The sequence below is a fragment of the Spodoptera frugiperda genome, chromosome 28 (assembly GCF_023101765.2).
Source record: "Spodoptera frugiperda isolate SF20-4 chromosome 28, AGI-APGP_CSIRO_Sfru_2.0, whole genome shotgun sequence".
Taxonomy (NCBI): domain Eukaryota; kingdom Metazoa; phylum Arthropoda; class Insecta; order Lepidoptera; family Noctuidae; genus Spodoptera; species Spodoptera frugiperda.
The window spans coordinates 7010606-7029023 of NC_064239.1; the positions used below are offsets into that span (position 1 = coordinate 7010606).

The 18418-nt window shown below is 34.1% G+C and overlaps 1 protein-coding gene across 1 annotated transcript; it reads right to left on the reverse strand.

Moving 5' to 3' along the window:
• Nucleotides 1-9312: 9312 nt before the first annotated feature.
• LOC118265609 (lipase member H) lies at nt 9313-17762 on the reverse strand. Its single transcript, XM_050705880.1, has 8 exons — nt 17413-17762; nt 14040-14085; nt 13537-13647; nt 13026-13182; nt 11968-12116; nt 11440-11666; nt 10949-11111; nt 9313-10071 (listed from the first exon to the last, which is right to left on the reverse strand). Exons 1-8 carry the CDS (start codon nt 17453-17455, stop codon nt 10002-10004), a joined length of 966 nt encoding a protein of 321 aa, XP_050561837.1. The 5' UTR covers nt 17456-17762; the 3' UTR covers nt 9313-10001.
• Between the last annotated feature and the right edge of the window lie 656 nt (nt 17763-18418).

Here is an 18418-nt window from a genome sequence, read left to right on the forward strand (position 1 = left end):
ATTTGATTTTATTCAAATAACATGTTTCTAATCAATGTCTGAGAATGCAGCTGAACTGTAACTAATGAATAATTTACTATTTATTTGCATATCGTACATAAATAATGCGGCAATGCTCATATTAATGTACATGAGAAAGTCGAAAGTCGATTCAGTCCTCTTTTTAATATTTGACGAGGTTCGACGGGCCGCGCCGCCCCGCACGGTTGCTGACCTGCCTGCCAAGCTTAGGGTTGAGAAGACGTCATGTACCCACTCATCAATGTCCACGTCCAGGGCGACAGTCCAGAAAAAGTCCACTATTGATAAAAAGACGGAACTTCAAATTAAATATTTTTTTAAATACTCAACGACAAATTTATTCTTTGGCAAGGCTTAATTAGATGTCTGTCCCTGAAATACTTAGTGGTGTACTTAGAATTCTGAATAGAGATATTAAAGTTATGAGGGTTAAAGTTTTAACTTAAGTTTAACCCATTCTATTTAATCCGAGACGTGCCAGCCGGGGATATCGCGTCAAAAATTATCATTTAAATGTTATCACATAATATTTTCGAACAAAATTGTATTGTGATACTAATTTGCCACGATACTGCGAGCGAGCACAAAAATAATAACGTCTACACTATCTTGCGCTGCGGTGGGAACGTATTCTCTTACTGACAACCCTAAAACCTTTCATAAGTTTACTTTTTTAATAATGAAATGCAATACGAGTGGTAGTTCAATAAAGCGACGGAACCCGCAATTTATGTCCGCATTAGAATGACTAACTGTGGTCAATAACTCGATGGACGGTGCATTAGTTTTATACCTAAACTAAAAGTAAAGCCTCGCAGCCCTTATTCATCTACCTGTCAATCTATTTTCCCTTTTCCATCAGGAAGTGCTGTGCGAACTTAGTAATTAGTTGAAACTCACTTAGCTCTTTAGGAAAAGGATTATTTTTAGATATTCTTTTCTGTGGATTTTTCAATTATAAATGTTTCATGACTCGTCGTCGTTCTTTCTGAAGTGAAGTTAAAAATAGAAAGATAGTGAAATTTAAATCTAGATGAACATTAAAAATGTTTTGTAAACTAGTATAGCTTTGGCACAAGGGACAAACAGTAATGGTATTGGTACAGGATTAAAAAATAATTACTTTTATCTAAAGGTACCTAGTCTGGCCTTCTAAAGGTCAAGCAATACAACAATTCTTAATTAACGCACAAAGGAATGTGTAAGCTTGGGGGATTCAGTAAATTGAGACAATAGTGTGTAAGTAGAACTCCCAACTAAGTTCTAGTTACACCTGTGTTAATACAACTCTCGCAACTAAGACTACAGGCTAGGCTACAGGCTACAAACACTGGTTACAGGCTACAGACAGTCTTAAAGCTTGTCAAAGTATGTTCCGTACGTGGTTGCGCGTATTACATGTTTCTCGTTTAGGTAAACTTAAGTTATAATTTCAAATGGAAGTGTTTTTTTTAAGGGGGAAAAACATCCAATGACTTCTCTCGCCTTGGGCGAGGCGAGAGGGAGTATCAGACTCTTACTGACTAAAAACCACACCGTTCCTTGTTAGTGTTAGATTATTTGCCGAAATCATACAAAACTGCCAATATCGCGACATTTTTATTCCCTACTTCCAACACATAAGTATTTATAGATATAGGTACCGAGGTGTAAAATGTTCACAAAATTCAACACATAATAGCAACGTTGTTTACCCTCAGGTATCCCTTTGTACAATTAATTTAATTTAATTAATGTTACAAAACTCCATAAACTTTCGACGTAGATTTCAATATAATGAAGCTTGGACTTTGCTCACGTTTTAATAAACGTCTCCTTCTTGCTGAAGTTACATCAGACTGTTATTTATTAATGAATTTAATATGAGCAGTAAAGGAGTCTTCCAGTTTTCTTTTATTTCACATAGGAATACATGATGTAATTTACATTGAGGCTAATTGAAGATGTGTTAAAACTTATTTTAAAATCGACTTTGAGAATGGAGTAACCAATTCAAGAACATGAACACAACATCATTATTAAACGTTACACAAATGGTGTGTATGTGTCTATGTATAACGTCTATGTGCTGTTCCACAGTTTCAAAAAAACGAATGTCTTCATTAGATAAATATACAAAACGAAAAGCTTTAAAAAAATAATCTACTAAGTTTAATTTTAAAACTGATCCCTAAATATTTGTTTAACGAAACCACAAAACAGCAAACTAGAAGAAGCCATTGAAAGTAAATTAAATTGAAAATTTATCAACTATTTTCCTGTACTTGATGAAAGTTTGTACATACTACATACATACATAGTAGTTACCGAACTAAATGCGGTGTGTGTGGTGGCGTTAAAGAGATTACTCCTAAGCTGAACATAGCGGTAAGTCTAATGTCATCTAATAAAATATACTACTTTCATAGTTCGTTAGGCTTAGCCACTTACATACCTTTTTCTTGCCACCACTAAGTTTGGGCCTAATTTACTTACGAGTCAATGACCTCATTCGCTAAAGGCATGCTTCAATTCTATCCACAATACCTGGTGAAATGTCAAATGTCAAAAAACTAGTGATTCAGTGGTATATTATGTACTAAAGAAATATATGTTTTTATTTAACAGTTTGTTAGATAGGTTTTAAGTAAGTGATGTTTTATTATATTTGTATCTTTGACACAGAAAAGGTACTTACCTATTTTAATTAGCATATTATACTAGGTTCCATGACGGATTTATGTGATACTAGCTTCTGCCAGCGTCTTCGCTGGTGTCCCCGTGGGATAATAAGTATCCTATCACCCAAGTTAGTTCCTACCATGTCTATATACCAAATTCCATCAAAATCTATTTAGTAGTTTCAACATGATTGCTGGATTGTGTGGATAGTGGGATATGAAAACTCAAATGACCACAATCTTCTCATTTAACTTTTACCATCCTAAAATATTTGCATAACCTAAGGGCAGACTCTTCACAAAGAATGACTAAGATATTTAATCCAACTGTCTATTTTCTTTTAAATAAATAAAAACATCGTAGCATGTCTAGGGGTTACATGAAATTAACCACAGCGAATTTGATGACATGAGACTATGTAAATTTAACAACAGAGGTAAGCTCCGTAATCAGAATATTTCTTGGAATTTAATACTACAAAGTAAACGATTCACTAATTAAATTCAATTTATTATTGAACATACATTTCTCAGAACCATTAAGATTACTTATTTATTTCGTGGCTTACGTACGAATATGAATTATAATTACAAAGAAATGTTTTGTACCTATGAATAAAATTAAAAAAGAATTATGAAATGAATAGAATTCTGAAAGATACAATATTCAATTCAATTCTGAAGAGATATTAGAAGACTGTTCAGTACCATCAACAAAAATGAATACAGTCCGTCCGTATAAAATCAAATCAATAATCCTTAAATACAACAATACACACACATAAATATAACATTATACTTACTTATAAAGCTGACCGCGTTTTTTATTTGCCAATATGAATTCCAATCGAATTTTGATATTTCCAATTACGGTAAAATACATATCGTGCGACACGCAGACTAATTGCTATGAAGCCAGAACCGTGACGACACGTTTTATTTCATTTAGCTACCCACCGACGAGTTTATTCGATAAACTTAACAAAATATATAGCGTGGAATTTGGTGATTTGTATTGAGTACAATGACTTGCAGCTATCGTTATTTTTAGTATAAACTAGCAAACCAGGCGAACTCTGTTTCGCCACCAATGATTTTCCCTGATTTCCTGCTGTTTACTTTATTTTTTTCCTGAATTTTCTTTGCTTTATACCTTGCGGAGCCCATGGAAATTGGTCTATGCGTTCTGGAGTTATACCGTTAGGATAGAAACCCGACTTATTTTTATATCATAGATTAGGCTGCTTAGAAATTGGACTATTTTTGAAACTTAGAGAATGAAAACTTACATGTTCAAACGACTGTAAAAGATTAACACCTCTTATACGTATGTGAGACACAATAGAAAACACATTGTGTCTCGCATAGATCTGCGTTCCAGCATACTACGGATCAAATCAGTTTAATTGAGTTCAGTGTTAACATTTTTTTTACAATCACGTTGATTGATTAGAAGATCGTGATGCCGAACATGAGCTTAGATCGATTACAGGTTACATTTCACTTGTGAACCTTCATGAAATTGATAAGGAAATTCTCAGTATAATATTCTAGAATTGTGTACAATATTTAAAAGAGAGAAGATTGGATGTGAGTAAATATGTATATTTTTCTATGACTTGTTTTACAAAATAAATATAGTTCTTATATTATCTATTTTTTCTAATATCAACAAGTTCTATTTTTCTACTACTATGTTCAAATGAAATGGAATGATATTTATTTTACGAATAGGTATTATTATGTAATATTATTGAGTAAATAACAACTATATTGTCTCTATTAGCAAAGGTAAGTATATTTCTGTTCAAAACTCAATGTAGTAAGTACTGAAATAATTGACTTCAGGTTTGATATTCCAGTAATTGACTGAACACAGGTACTTGGCCTGTTCCAACCCTATACTTCAGTTTGCATAAATTATGAAAATACTAGTCCTAGTGGATAATTTTGTAGGTCTTAGTCTATAATTACAGGGAGCGAACTCGCTTGGCGCACTCACATTACTTACACTGCAGGCCAGAATGAGCTTACCGTAAATAATGGAAAAACTTATTATAATATATGTATATGTTACAGTCATAGTGATTAAATAGCTATTATACAAATTCACTAGACAATGGAATAAATTAATCACTTTATGTCGACATCATTCATAATAGCGTTTCAAAATTAGTCAAAGTAGTAATACAGGTGTAACTCAAAATGTTACTTGACTCTTTTTCATTTCTTCCGGCATATCCCGCTACTTTGACACGTCCTGCCCGAGTTAACCCATGATGAGCACGTCCATGTCCTGCATTGAGACACCGTAAACCGGTTTTGGCTGTGCCAGGACGTTTCCTAGCTTTTGGCTAACCCAATCTAATATGGGGTAAGGTTAATCTTCAGGCCTTTCGGAGCACGTTCAGCTGCTTACTAACGCCGGTTATTTGTTTTTCAAAACGGGACAGTCCTGCTAGGGACTCATGTAATGGAGTCCCTAATTGTCTGCACTGCCTCGTCTTCTCGTGCTCCGAGATATTTTTTAAGGTCGCTGTCCTGACCTCGTCGTTCAACTCCTTGATACCCTTAAAGGCCTCCAGTGTCTCATGTCCGAGCCACTCCCTAAACCCCTTTGCCTCTTTTTTTGTTTCCAGGATGTTGGTGCGCTCAGCCTTTAGGGCTCAGCCTTTAGGGCTCAGCCTTTAGGGTTTGGGTTAGGTTTGGGTTAGGTTTAGGTTAGGTTTGGGTTAGGTTTGGGTTAGGTTTGGGTTAGGTTTGGGTTAGGTTTGGGTTAGGTTTGGGTTAGGTTTGGGTTAGGTTTGGGTTAGGTTTGGGTTAGGTTTGAGTTAGTTTTGGGTTAGGTTTGGGTTAGGTTTGGCTTAGGTTAGGTTAGGTTTGGATTATGTTAGGTTTGGGCTAGCAACGAGTTAACTTCCGAGCAACGGTCGCTGTTTTCGAGGAACGCTAGATTGTTTTCGAGTAATGCTCGATTGTTTTCGAGGTGCACTCGACTATTTTCGAGTAACGCCCGATTGTTTTGGAAGAACGCTCGGCTGTATTCGAGGAACGCTCAATTGTTTTCGTGGAACGCTCGATTGTTTTCGAGGATAGCTCGATTGTTTTCGAGTAATTAATAATCATATTTAAGACTTTAGGTTAATAAAAACAGTATAAGTTCAAGTAGACGCTCGATTGTTTTCAAGGAACGCTCGATTGATTTGGGTTAGGTTCGGGTTAGGTTCGGGTTAGGTTTGTGGTAGGTTTAGGTTAACTTTTGACTGGTTAAGAGTTTTGACTGCAACATAATATATTGGCTAGACTGGGCTAGACATTATATAATATCCAGATTTGTTACTTTAGCTGCAACACATACACCGAGTAGTTTACTCTAGTCACATTGTTTATGCGAAAATATACCTTCTTATTACCATGTTGTTGTGTTATTTTCGAATAATTTTAAAATTTTCTTACGAATTTCTTCTGTTTTATAGTCGAAGTTATTTAGGTTGCCTCAGATATGTTTTTTTATTCTTAGTCTCTTTCTCTCACTATCACACTGTTTTATTCATATTGGAAGTTTATCATTCGTCTATTTAATTAATTAGATATTCGTATAATTTCTCTTATGCGTATTTGGGACTTATAACTTCGCGATAATCAGAGTCTATGCTCGAGTTACGCCAAATATAATATCATATTATTGTCGAATAACTGGAAGTCATTATAAAATTTATCATAACAATTACTTATTACATCTTTGCATTAGAAAGTCATATTAGTGTCTATTAACTATTATGTTTCAGAGTAATACTATCACAATATACAATGGATACTAAATCAGAGCTGTACCATAAATTCAGGCTGTCTCACACGTTCCTATCAATAATGGCCTCAAGTGTACGATATACATAAATAATACAAAGTTGCTACCAGCTAGACAATAGTTCCGTATGTCCACGGAAGGGGCATTCATCGAATTCGTAATAGGTATACCATTAATATCGTCATAATGATATCAACCACTTATCGTAAATTATACATAGTGGATTTACCTGATGAATATCAACGAACCAAGGCAAAATGATGAAGTTTGTTTCTTGAATTCTTTATGTAGCTCGAAATACACACCATTTTTTTTTTTGTTTATCGACTGAGTAATTTTGTCATCATACTATATTATCTTATTAAACAACAATTTGAATATTATCGACCGTTTGTGTTTGAAAGTGAAACAAATGGCTACACTGAATTTCCTGTTTCTTAATTATGTACGGAAATTTTATGGGTGAACAGATTGATCAGCGACTTGGTACAAAAGCAACAATATTTTCTGGAACAACTCTATTACGACGAGTTACAATGTAACGAAGCCGATTTGGGACGTTTCTAATTTTGAGAAAATCCCCCCGCGGCTAAATAAGGGCAGAGCGAAACGCGCTCTATCGGTCCGCTGGCTCTGCAAAAAGTTTGAAGGCTTTAATTTTGCCGGTTGTTAATTCGTGCGCGACCGATTCAAAGGCAGTGTCGGCTATTATTAAAAGCGTAAATTGTCAAACAGATGTACCAAACGACTTTGGTTGCGTCCCGGCTGCGTTAAAATGCAATGAAAATTGCCGTGCTCGGTTTAGCCCATCGACAGTGTTCATGACCTTGCTGATAGGCTGTGAATCAAAATAATGTACCAGTTAATTACCCCTTAAATAGCTACTACTTATTAAAATATTTGTTTACAAATGGCAATTTCGCCTCCATAATTACACAACGTAATGGTTTCTAAAGCCAAATAAAATATGATTTCAAATAAACTGCAACGATCTCACAAATTCTACTATCTTTTGAAAACATTTAACTGACTTTCAGATTAAATTATGAACGCTCTTATCACCCTTTCTTAATCTCCTTTACCTTTAATAAAATAAGTGAAACTAAATTCGAGAAAATGTGCTTACTAAAAGCTTATTCAAATTAGGTCAATTAGTCGTGTCGGGCGCAGCGCTATATATTTGCCTACGTAAGTATTTATCCTTAAACCCGGAACAACATAACAAATAGGGAAATGTTTATCATTTTAATTTGCTGAGTCAATATAATCCTTGTAAAGAATTTTGCCGAGTCATCGAGGGAGAAAGGGAGGATGGTGATCATAGTTGTTTTGGGAAGATCAGTGAATAGTTGACCGTGTTTGTATAGGGTATCTAACCTCGCTCGTGTCGCACAAACGACTTGAGCTATTTAATATCGAGTTGAGATCTTGGCCACTGGAACATGTACTGTTCGGACGCTCTAATAACTTTGAAAGAAATAGCTTCGGACCTGAATAGCTATCTTTTAAATTAGTATAGAGTTCCAACGTCGAAACTTTTCACTACATTTAATTTGTTACAAGTAATGTTACGTTACTAGGCGACTGAAATTTATTTTGACTACTATAACTTACAGTTTACACACGATATAAATGTAATATCTTTTTAAAAAAAATTATGTAATAACCACTGTCTGTGTAAACGCTACAAATTGTTAATTATCTCACCGTTAAATTTTACTTTATTCTGCCAATTTTTATCAGCTAATAAACCTTGGATTTATATTAGCTTTCTGCTTTCGTAGAGAATACCGTCAGGCCATAAATTCGTTATTATTACTTAAAAGGATCACTGTTATCATAGCTTACATTATTATATCTATAACTTCTTATTATATCTATAGCTTATTATTATATCTTTTGGGTTTACTTAGGAAATGAGTCCCAGTAGGTACTATTTTTGTTAGAAACGTTTTCAAGGAGATTATCTGGTAGTTATTAGCTTCACTTGGTCATACATTATGTTCCCAGTAATACCTTATCAGCCCATTGTCTTCCTTCAACTAACGTTATCCTTTCCTCTCAATTGACTTTTACGACATTCCCGGGGTAAATGCAGCTGATATAGGTTTTTCTTTTTACTTTTTCTTCGGATACTTAATTTTCAGCAATGTAAAATAATGTTGTATTCTGCCGGCTAGGAACTAGGGAAGCAATTTAAAATTTCCTTTGAAACCGTTACATCAATTTTTACGGATTCTTCCAATATCTATTTCGAGGAAATTCACAGATGCTCCATAAAGTCCTGTTAATTAAATATCCTAAATTTTTGTTAAATAAGAAATTATAAGTATGTAAATTAGAACAGTTATGATCAAACGTTGCGAGTATGATGTCTACTTATTTCTAAGACACGTTGGATCTATATTCTACTTGGCAGGCGACACACAGCCTTGGGATGCGCATTCAAAAACCGTTTTCAGTGGTGTATTTGAACAGTGTGACGGGTTACGCCTGGCCTGTGGTCTGTACTGCTCAGGGGAATTGCTCTGTACGTGTTACACTGATGGACTGTCTTGTTCCAAATAACGCCTTTTCTACGTGAAGCTTTGACGGAACTATTCCTCGAGAGTTCACACGTGATGTGATATCTCATTCTATCTTTTTGTACGGAACAAGCGATCCATATTAAATACGCGAGCTCCTTCAAGAATCGCATAGCAACAGCAGTCAGATTAACGATTGCTTTAGTGAATGCGTAATGGCAGTAATGTATGCAGCGAGTCCGTGTAATCAAGAGCTCCGTTAAGCCTCTTCAGAGAGGACTCAAAATAAAAAATATAATTATATTTAATTAAAACATTTATTTTCTTTTCACATTTTATTCTCCTAAGTATCTACTTAAGTTATCGTAAGGTAAATGTTTAATTTAAAAGCTTTTGAGAACAAGGAAGTTATTAATATTTACTTATGCATAAAACGACACTTGATATTTTTTAACTTCGTAAATGAAACTGAATAACTGCAAATGAAAGGCATCTATGTAAAGTAGGTGGGTACTTAATGTAGGTTGTACGTTAATTGCAGCATTCTCTGAAACAATGGGTCAGGTAGGCACCATCTACCTTTAAAAATGTTCAGAATCCATTTGGCATCCGCATCAGAGAATCCATTTGCCTTTTAAGTGCTTTAATGATTTGTGCAAAAATTCTTCCATCTTGGATGATTAATTTGCTTGATATTCGATGAATCATTATCTTCACTAACGATAATTATCGAACCCGAAGTTTTAGATTTGCATATTACAATGCTTTCAAAGACCTTCTTATTCGAAGTTCTCATTCATATTATCTATAGGTACATATTGTGTATCATACTAATTGGAATATACACAAACATATTATTGTGCATTGCCTACTTCTAGGTTTATCAAATGGCACATATTACCTATCATTCTATACATATACAATTTGGTAAATCCGTAGAAGAGTGATCACAGCCATAAAATTAATTTTAAATGTATGTATGTAAATCTACAAGCCATTTTCAGCGAGTCCGTATGGCGACGACGCAGCCGTGTAGAAATAATAGTTTCCAGGTGTTCTGAAATCGATAAAATATTCTTAATGTACTCAGCAGGAATTTGAAACCTACGTTTTATGATAAAGTTAGGTGTAATGTAAGGTTAGGTGTGCTATGATAATGAAATTGAAATTTAGAATGAGGTAGGCACTTAAGAAAAAGTGGAGTACTGGATCAATGGGGACCATGAAAAAGTCATTATGAAAAAGGTTCTAAAATAATTTAAACATTCTCTGACTAATATACCACCAAAACATCTAAAATGTAAGAATCACTACAATACATTCTTTCAAGCTCCGGCTTTTAACATTAATGTGCACACAATAAATTCAGGTGTGAAACATTTGGTATGCAGGCAAGTACACGGTACGACTAGGTATGTAGTAGGTACTCGGTCGAGTGACACTTATACAGCTGAATAGTGAATACTTAACGCGCGATGCGGCGCTGCGCCAGTGGCCGTGGTTAGTGGCTCGCGTAAAATATAGCCCGCCACTCCCGCAACCGAACGGTTCAAACGAGGCATTGCACATTATTATTAATTGTTATTACTTAACTCGCTACGTTTGCCTTTTTCAATTAACTTAGCAGCCAGCAATAAATATATTCTTAATTAATTTAAATTTTATATTGTATGTTCCATTTTCTGATGAAGTGCTAAAGGATTTTGCGTTATTTATAACTGAAACTAGTTTATGCTCTATCACCATCTACACTTCAGTTATTTCTAAAATAAACTAAATTCGTCACGTTCTCATAAAACAATTTAGTAAGCTAAATAACTCTTACAGCCTATTACAATACGTATTACTTTTCCTTAGCATAAAAAATGAACATTTCATAACAAAACGAAAGTAGATATATTACAGGAAGCAAGAAATAAATTAGTAAAACTTACACTTTTTCGTAATATTTCCCGATTTCCAATACATTAGTGAGTCGTTGGGGTTTCGTGAAGTTCTTCCAAGTCCTGAAGTTACGTGCATGGCTGCCCAGCAGAGTGCCCGAGTACTTCATGGAGTCTATGAGGTATTGCCAACATCTGTGGTGATTGCACAGATCTGAAAATCATACCAACACTTACGTTAGATTATGGTACGATTCACCTATACACTAAATGTGTTGTTTTATACTTTTTATTACCTTACAATAATTGAGGATTGTACTGTGTTTTATGTTCAAAATACCAATAATTTAAATTAAATAAATTCGAGTGGAGATTGAAACTGTGCGCGTCGAGATGCTAGACGATGCGATGATTCGTTATTTCAGTTGGTAAATGTAGTATGAAGGTTTTCTATTATCAAAATTCGAAGTAATACGGTTCTATAGGTAGTATATTTATTATCTAATACATAGTATTTGTTTTAATAATAATTGAATACAAACCTTCAGGCGAGAATCTGGGATGTAATCCATTATCGCAACCAGGTTGGATCACTGGTCCGACGGTCCTGTAATTGGGCCAGAAGTCCACAGTCCCGAGCTCCCTGCGACTGCCGTATCTGTTGGGGTCCGAGTGGATCACATCCACGTATAGAGCTGACTTTGGGTTCAACCTCTCACGAGGAGGTTTGCTGTCGAATACAACGCCAGCGGGATCTAAACCTGTGATCCTGAAAAAATGAATATAAGTATTTATTTAAAAATAATAATTTTAGTCAGCCGTATCCTAAAAACTAAATTTAAGAAAACCTAACCGAATCTCTTTATATTAAACTTTATTGTATTTACCAACTCAAGCATCTAAAATTTATCAGACTCTAAAGTAACGTTATAAATACGAATTTTCCTAAAACAACACTGACCTTAAGGAGATCAAGTATTGATCAACACTAGATCTTTCGTTTAAACATTTACTCTGGGCTTAAAACCTCGCTTAAAAGATTTAAACAGACGAAGTATGCAAACATTTACCAAGGCAATTGTATTCCTTTCCTCGCCACTTTGTTGCCGGTGATGCCAACAATCTGCGCACCGAGCGAATGCCCTACCAAGTGCATCTTGTTCAAATCCAGGCCGGCAGCAGACAGGTTCAGTAAAATGTTAGCAAAGTCAGAACTGACCTGTACAAAACAATGTTTTACTCATTAATTGTAATTTATACTCATGGCACAGAATTTAGACATCATTTTATTTAATCCACAAATTAGTCCTTTATCTCCGTACATCACCTAGACAGAAGTATTCTCACAGTAAATAATCACCAGTAAGTTTTTCCGAGTTTGTTATTAAACCAAATGACGCGATGACTAATTCCGTCCCAGAAATAAAATTCACATTAATACGCTACTGAACTCAGAAGTGTTCGAGAAACTCGAGCGTCAAGACATTCAATATTAAGATGGCAGTACTTAATATGAGCAGAAGTAAGTAACGTGTTTGAACGTATAGAACACCAGATATTAAACATATATTTCTACAATGACATCCAATACGATCCCGCTTCGAGCAGAAACAAAGGAAGCGTTGAAACTGTCGATAGCACTTGGATATTCTTATACAATTTAGAGTGGAAACCTAGTGAGAGTGGATGAATATTGGCATTAGGAATTGATACTTAAAATGGAATAGAATACGAACGAAAATAGTTATTTTGTTTTCAAGAAGCAAGCTCAGGATAGACAATTTTGGAAACAAACGTTAAGCCTATTTTTGCTTAAATGGGAACGGTACACTGGCGTTTACCTTTGCAGGTACATTACATCATTTGTGTGACTAGGATTAAGAAATTGACTAAACCACTTTATCCTATTATCTACACACACAGTTTCATAATTGGAACTAAAAGTAACAATTCAAAAGAGAAAAGTAGGATCACACTAATCGAAAAGTAAACTAAAAGTTAAAACCACTCACTTACGCAAAAAATACTTAGGCACACGGAAATTGTGTAACGCGTAGAAAGTCTGTTAAAGTAACCATTTTATAGGATATTGAAAAATGTGCTGAATATCATCTTCGTAGTAACTTACCTTTATAGCGTTAGGTACAGCTCGGTTGAGGTAAGTGGCAGGTATCTGGCCATTCACGACGGCTGCCAGCCGATCCCAGTTCAAAAGAGCTACATTACTTTGTCCTTGCTCCAAATAAGCTTTTATTATAGCTGTCACCGCAGGCCCATAGGGATGACCTGAAGTAAATTATTTTTATTATTTCCTCTCTTTGAGCTCTGACCTTAAGCTTATTATCGTAATAGGTATTATGAATAATGGCTGTGAAGTCTATCCTATAGTGCTAATCTCCTTTTTTTCTGGGGCACCTATTTTATTTTGGTTCGCTAGTTAGCGCAAGTACAGAAGGCGATTGATTAATAATACATAATATTGTTTTTTCTGCATTAAAATCCACATCAAACTTATTAAAAATGTATTACACGGTATGTTTATTATAAGTAGTCAGTTTTTATTAGCGTAGGGTACTACGCTTTGCTGGTAAGCAAAGCTACTTTTTATTTAAGTAAATGTATTAAAATCACAATACTTTCCTGTGAACCCATGGCAGAATATTGTCGTTGGTTTGCTCTCGTTGTACCAGGACAAAGAAAACAAATTGTGAGCTTCATCGAACGGTACTTCTGTGAAATTGTCGAAGGAACTGCAATACAAAAAGGAAAAGACTTCTAATAGAAAATGCAACTGTATTGAAACCAAGTAAAAATATAAACATTTACGATTAAAGTCACCCATTTCGACAAAGAATACAGAACGGAAGAAAAGAGTCACATAAGTATGGAATAAAAAATGAAAGAATTTGAGTCCACTTTACTACTAAACATTCACTTTTCCTAAATTCTCGACACAAAATTTTAAAAGATACACGCTAATACATTATGAGTACCCAACGATTTCCAATATAAAAGTCATTAGTTACACAGCTGTTACCTACATTAAAAATATGCAGCTCTGCTTCTACCTTCGAGGAGCCTACCCTAAAGACTAGACATCAGAAAACCTAATTACAAGTAATAAAAACAGAAACAAACTTACTCGTAATAAAGTCTTAGCTTCGCTTGATTTTCATCTCCGCAAATAACTGGAAAATAGAAATAAAAATAAAAATTTTACCAAGCTTCCTGCTGCTAATTGCGAGTACTGTCTTGCTACGAGTAGGGACATGTATGAAACTATTTGTGCTTACTTTGAAAAAACTATTTTTCCATATATGTAGCTTACATTTAAAAGCAATGGCGTAAAATTAGATGCTTTATGAAACCATTTTTCTAAATAGAAGCTGTTTTATTTGTTCATCTAACCTTATTTATAACAAACACATTACTTGATATTCAATTTTAGATTAAATATATTCATGAAACGTGTCGTCTATTTAGTTCAACTATTTTACTATACCACACAATTCTTTATCAATATTGCAAGTATTTATAAACAAGAGCACTTAACTTATTAGGCAATTTTAATTAAAAATCTTTAAAACATTTTATGCATCAATAACAAGGTTTAATAGTAAATCTACATAACAAAAACAGATGATTTGAATATCCTACGGACATCATCTAGCCTCAGCTATGTAGATGAGCTCACAATCAAACATCCCATTGACCCACATTGCTCTTAATGTTTACTAAATTTATAATGATAACAGAGCACCTGAATCTAGTACTTACTTCTTACCGTTTTATTTCTAAAGTTTTTATAATCTAATTACATATTATTTAACATTCGCCTTTTTATAAATCTTAAGAAAAATAAACGTAAGTATTTTACAAAATACACTTAACAAATTAAGAAATTGTCTAGTGTAAGTTTTAATGACATATTATTGGAATATCAATTACACTTCATGCATTATATAAACCACTAATCTTGTCAAATAATATAAATCCATCTTTAATTAACTTTTTTCTATTAAGTACAACTCACAACATCAAAAGACATTGTTACATTTTTCGCGGAATTTTAATTACTGATGGCTCTAACGACCGAGTAGTTTACTATTAAGTAAGGATAAGATCCCTGTGGCTTTTCCATGAAACAATTAAAATAAGGATCATCTCTATGAAAATGAAGACATCAAATAGCTGTTTCATTATGGAAATTATTCACGCAACCTCTATCAATATTCGAGTTATAGAACTACTTTCACAACAGGATAATAAAAATATTATATAAATAAATGATAAACCCGACAGGTTTGTCATCATTTCATCATTGGATTTGTTTATATTATAACTGCGCTTTTGGTATACCACGATATTGGAGATTATCGACAAATTAGCCTCATAATAAAAACGCTTGTTAAAAAATATTTATGAACTAGCTAAATGACTTTATTTGAAAGTGATCCGGCAAATTTTTGGACATAGCTATCCCGATCTATCTCTTCAAAAAGATCTATGTGGGAAGATATCCAGGGAACTCTTCAAAAATCAACATAATGAGCTCTGCGTTTGAATTTAATAGATGTATACCCACATTGAAAAAATCTTAAAAATGTTCTACTAAAGAAATATTATAATCTTTGATAAGATGAAAACACTTGAAACTAGTACGAATTACGAATTTTAACAATTAAAAAAGAAATTATTTACAAAGTCTATGCTATAATAACCAATTAAACAAATAATTTAAAAGAAACGACTTAAATTGTCTAATTAATTAATAAATAACTTAGGTACAATTTTATTAAAAAAACTAACTACAGAAAAGGTACTTAATCGATATCAAACTATACCTACGTTAAATAATTTAACCAGAAAAAGGAAAACCCTCTACTTATTAATTGTTTACAACGAAACCAATTTAGTTATACGAAACAGCAGGACCACTTCAGACAAATAATCATAAACTGATAATACACTTTTTCTACGATAGTACCGAAGCGCTCGGCTTATACCCAATCAAATGAATGTAACGAAACATAGCGCGATCTATTTCGATCCCAACGCCATCTATCGAGGATAGACAACCATTATTTATTAAACTCCGTTCGGGCATTTTCTTTGTACTAAAAGTTTAATATTTGATAGGGATTTTTTTAACCTTTTTACTATTTATTTACTTTTTTTGATGAATTAAAACTAATATGAACCGAAGTCGTTAACGATCGACATAGAATTATCTAACTCCGTTAGAGCGTTTTCTTTGTACTAAAAGTATTATATTATAATTGCTTTTTACCGTAAAAACAAATAATGTAATTAAAACAATAACATGAACTGAACAATTGTAATTACACCATTGGCGATCACAAATCTATCCGTTTGTATAGAACCGAATTGTTCAATATCCGTACTATAAGTACTACTGTGTTGCGAACATATAGAACTATTCCTTGACATAATTTATTTTTTATTACGATTTTTGAAATAAAAACCCTATGTCCTTTCAGGTTCTAAACTATATTGTACCAAATTTCAACCAAATCCGTCAAATAGTTGCCGAGATTAATGGTATAAGCATAGAATTGTCGACGTGATTCTTTAATTTGACATAACTTTTTTATTTATAACTGACATGAAACAAACACTAAAAATTGAAGCATACCACGATATATTCGTGAAAACCGCATCCAACTCGGATCAGCCGTTTCTGAGATTAGCTTCACAGACAAATAGACAAACATTTGACAAAAAAAAGTTATTACATTTGGGTTCGACATCGACGGCAATAACCCCTGCCTTTATTTTCAATGTAAGACGACTTTTCTACGATTTTATTATATGTATAGATTTACAGCAAAAAGCCTTTATTTATGAGCAAATACAGGTTTAGGTTTGGCTTAATCTATAAATGCAATATTTGTAATCCCAAAAAACTGGATAGATCGATGGTGTACTGGGCGCATCATGTTGCAGGTTCGAATACCCACGGAATAATTCTTTATGTGGTCTACGAATTGTTATTCCATGTTTGAGAATGATGTTTACATGAAATTATGTGTTTGTTAACACATACACGATAAAAATTCCTAACGTAAGTGTAAGCAAGATAGAATTGACACATGAATCAAACAAGTTGTATAACAATAATAAATAAGCATTTTATGCACATTCCTAAGGACAGAAAAGTTACGTACGATCCTGATGAAGATATCAATATTTTGTAAAATGTAAAGTCTCTATTATTTAACGATTGTTTACAAAAACAAAGTAAGTTGATACCTACTCTCTCGTCTTCTCAATAAGAAAACTGATCGCGTTTCTTCAAGTAAAGAAGCCCTTATACAGGATCAATATCAAAACAAACGTCGAATTGCGTAAGTGAAAAAGGATAGCACCATTAATATAAAAATATGGGTTTTAGAGAAAATTCTGGAATATTTAAAGGGATCTGTTAAGCGTAAACTTTGGAAAACTATAAAGCAATTAATGAATAATAATGGATACAGATTGAAAATTCTTACCGGAACCAATAAGTAAGAAAACAATACAAACACTAGTGTACATTATGAGTTGGTTTCACAAATTGTCCGTTTGTTAGAACCGAATTGTTTTATATAGGGGCCGATATCACTGTGTTGCGGCATATTGAACTTTCCTTGACATAATCATTGCTGATTACGAATTTTACGTCTACACCCATACGTCGCAGCCTTTGGAACCTTGTACCATCGTCACTATTCGTCACTATCCGAACCACTGCTTTACGAATTGTGAGTGAGCTTCTCATATTGTTTTCATAACTCGAAAAATAAACACTCCAATCGTTTCGTGGAAGGGGTAACTCAGTTCACTGATATCTTCAAGAGATAGCGAGAATCGATTTGTATTATTGTCATCGGATGTCACGTCACGCCTGTCAATAATGGAACCGAAAAATGATAGAAGCTGTAAAAAGGTTGACAATTTGTTTTAGCTTGGCTTAGGGCTATATTTCACCCGTGAAATATTTTCGCATTAATCCCTTGTGTTCACTAGTGCCAGGGATAGGGCAGTAGTACATATGATAACTTGAACCTCTTAGACTGTGATCTCAAGTATGGAGATTATGTCAAACAGTTAAATATTGACCAGTAAACCTTTTATAGACTGTCATAGGCTATGAGGCCTAATCTTGAACTTCAGTGTTAAATTAATTTGAACTGAATAAAATTGAGTAACAATCGGAGAGCTAAAATTACATATTATTTTACTCACTTGCTCAGTTTAAGTAAAAAATGAAACCATTTATAAATAGAGATTTAGGACCACGATGGACGGCGAGCAATGGAACCTCGCCGCCCGACCAGAACCAGTCCCGTGTGTACGGCGCGACGAGTTCTGCATGCGCCTTAAAGAGCCATCAGATCACCGCAAATAAGGCCAAGCAGCATTGATCCCGATCGGGCGTTGCGGACAACCTAAAAGGCTATCGGGGCTTCGGCTCAAAGCAGGAATAGGAACAGGGTGGTTCTGACATTCTCTCTCGCC

Excerpts from the sequence above, each read along its gene's own strand:
- LOC118265609 (XM_050705880.1), bottom strand. The coding sequence starts at position 17,455 with ATGTACACTAGTGTTTGTATTGTTTTCTTACTTATTGGTTCCG. Across the intron at positions 11,112-11,439 it reads TCCCAGATTCTCGCCTGAAG|ATCTGTGCAATCACCACAGA; the intron begins GTTTGTATTCAA and ends TATGATTTTCAG. Across the intron at positions 10,072-10,948 it reads GGGAAATATTACGAAAAAGT|AACACCTGGAAACTATTATT; the intron begins GTAAGTTTTACT and ends TATCGATTTCAG.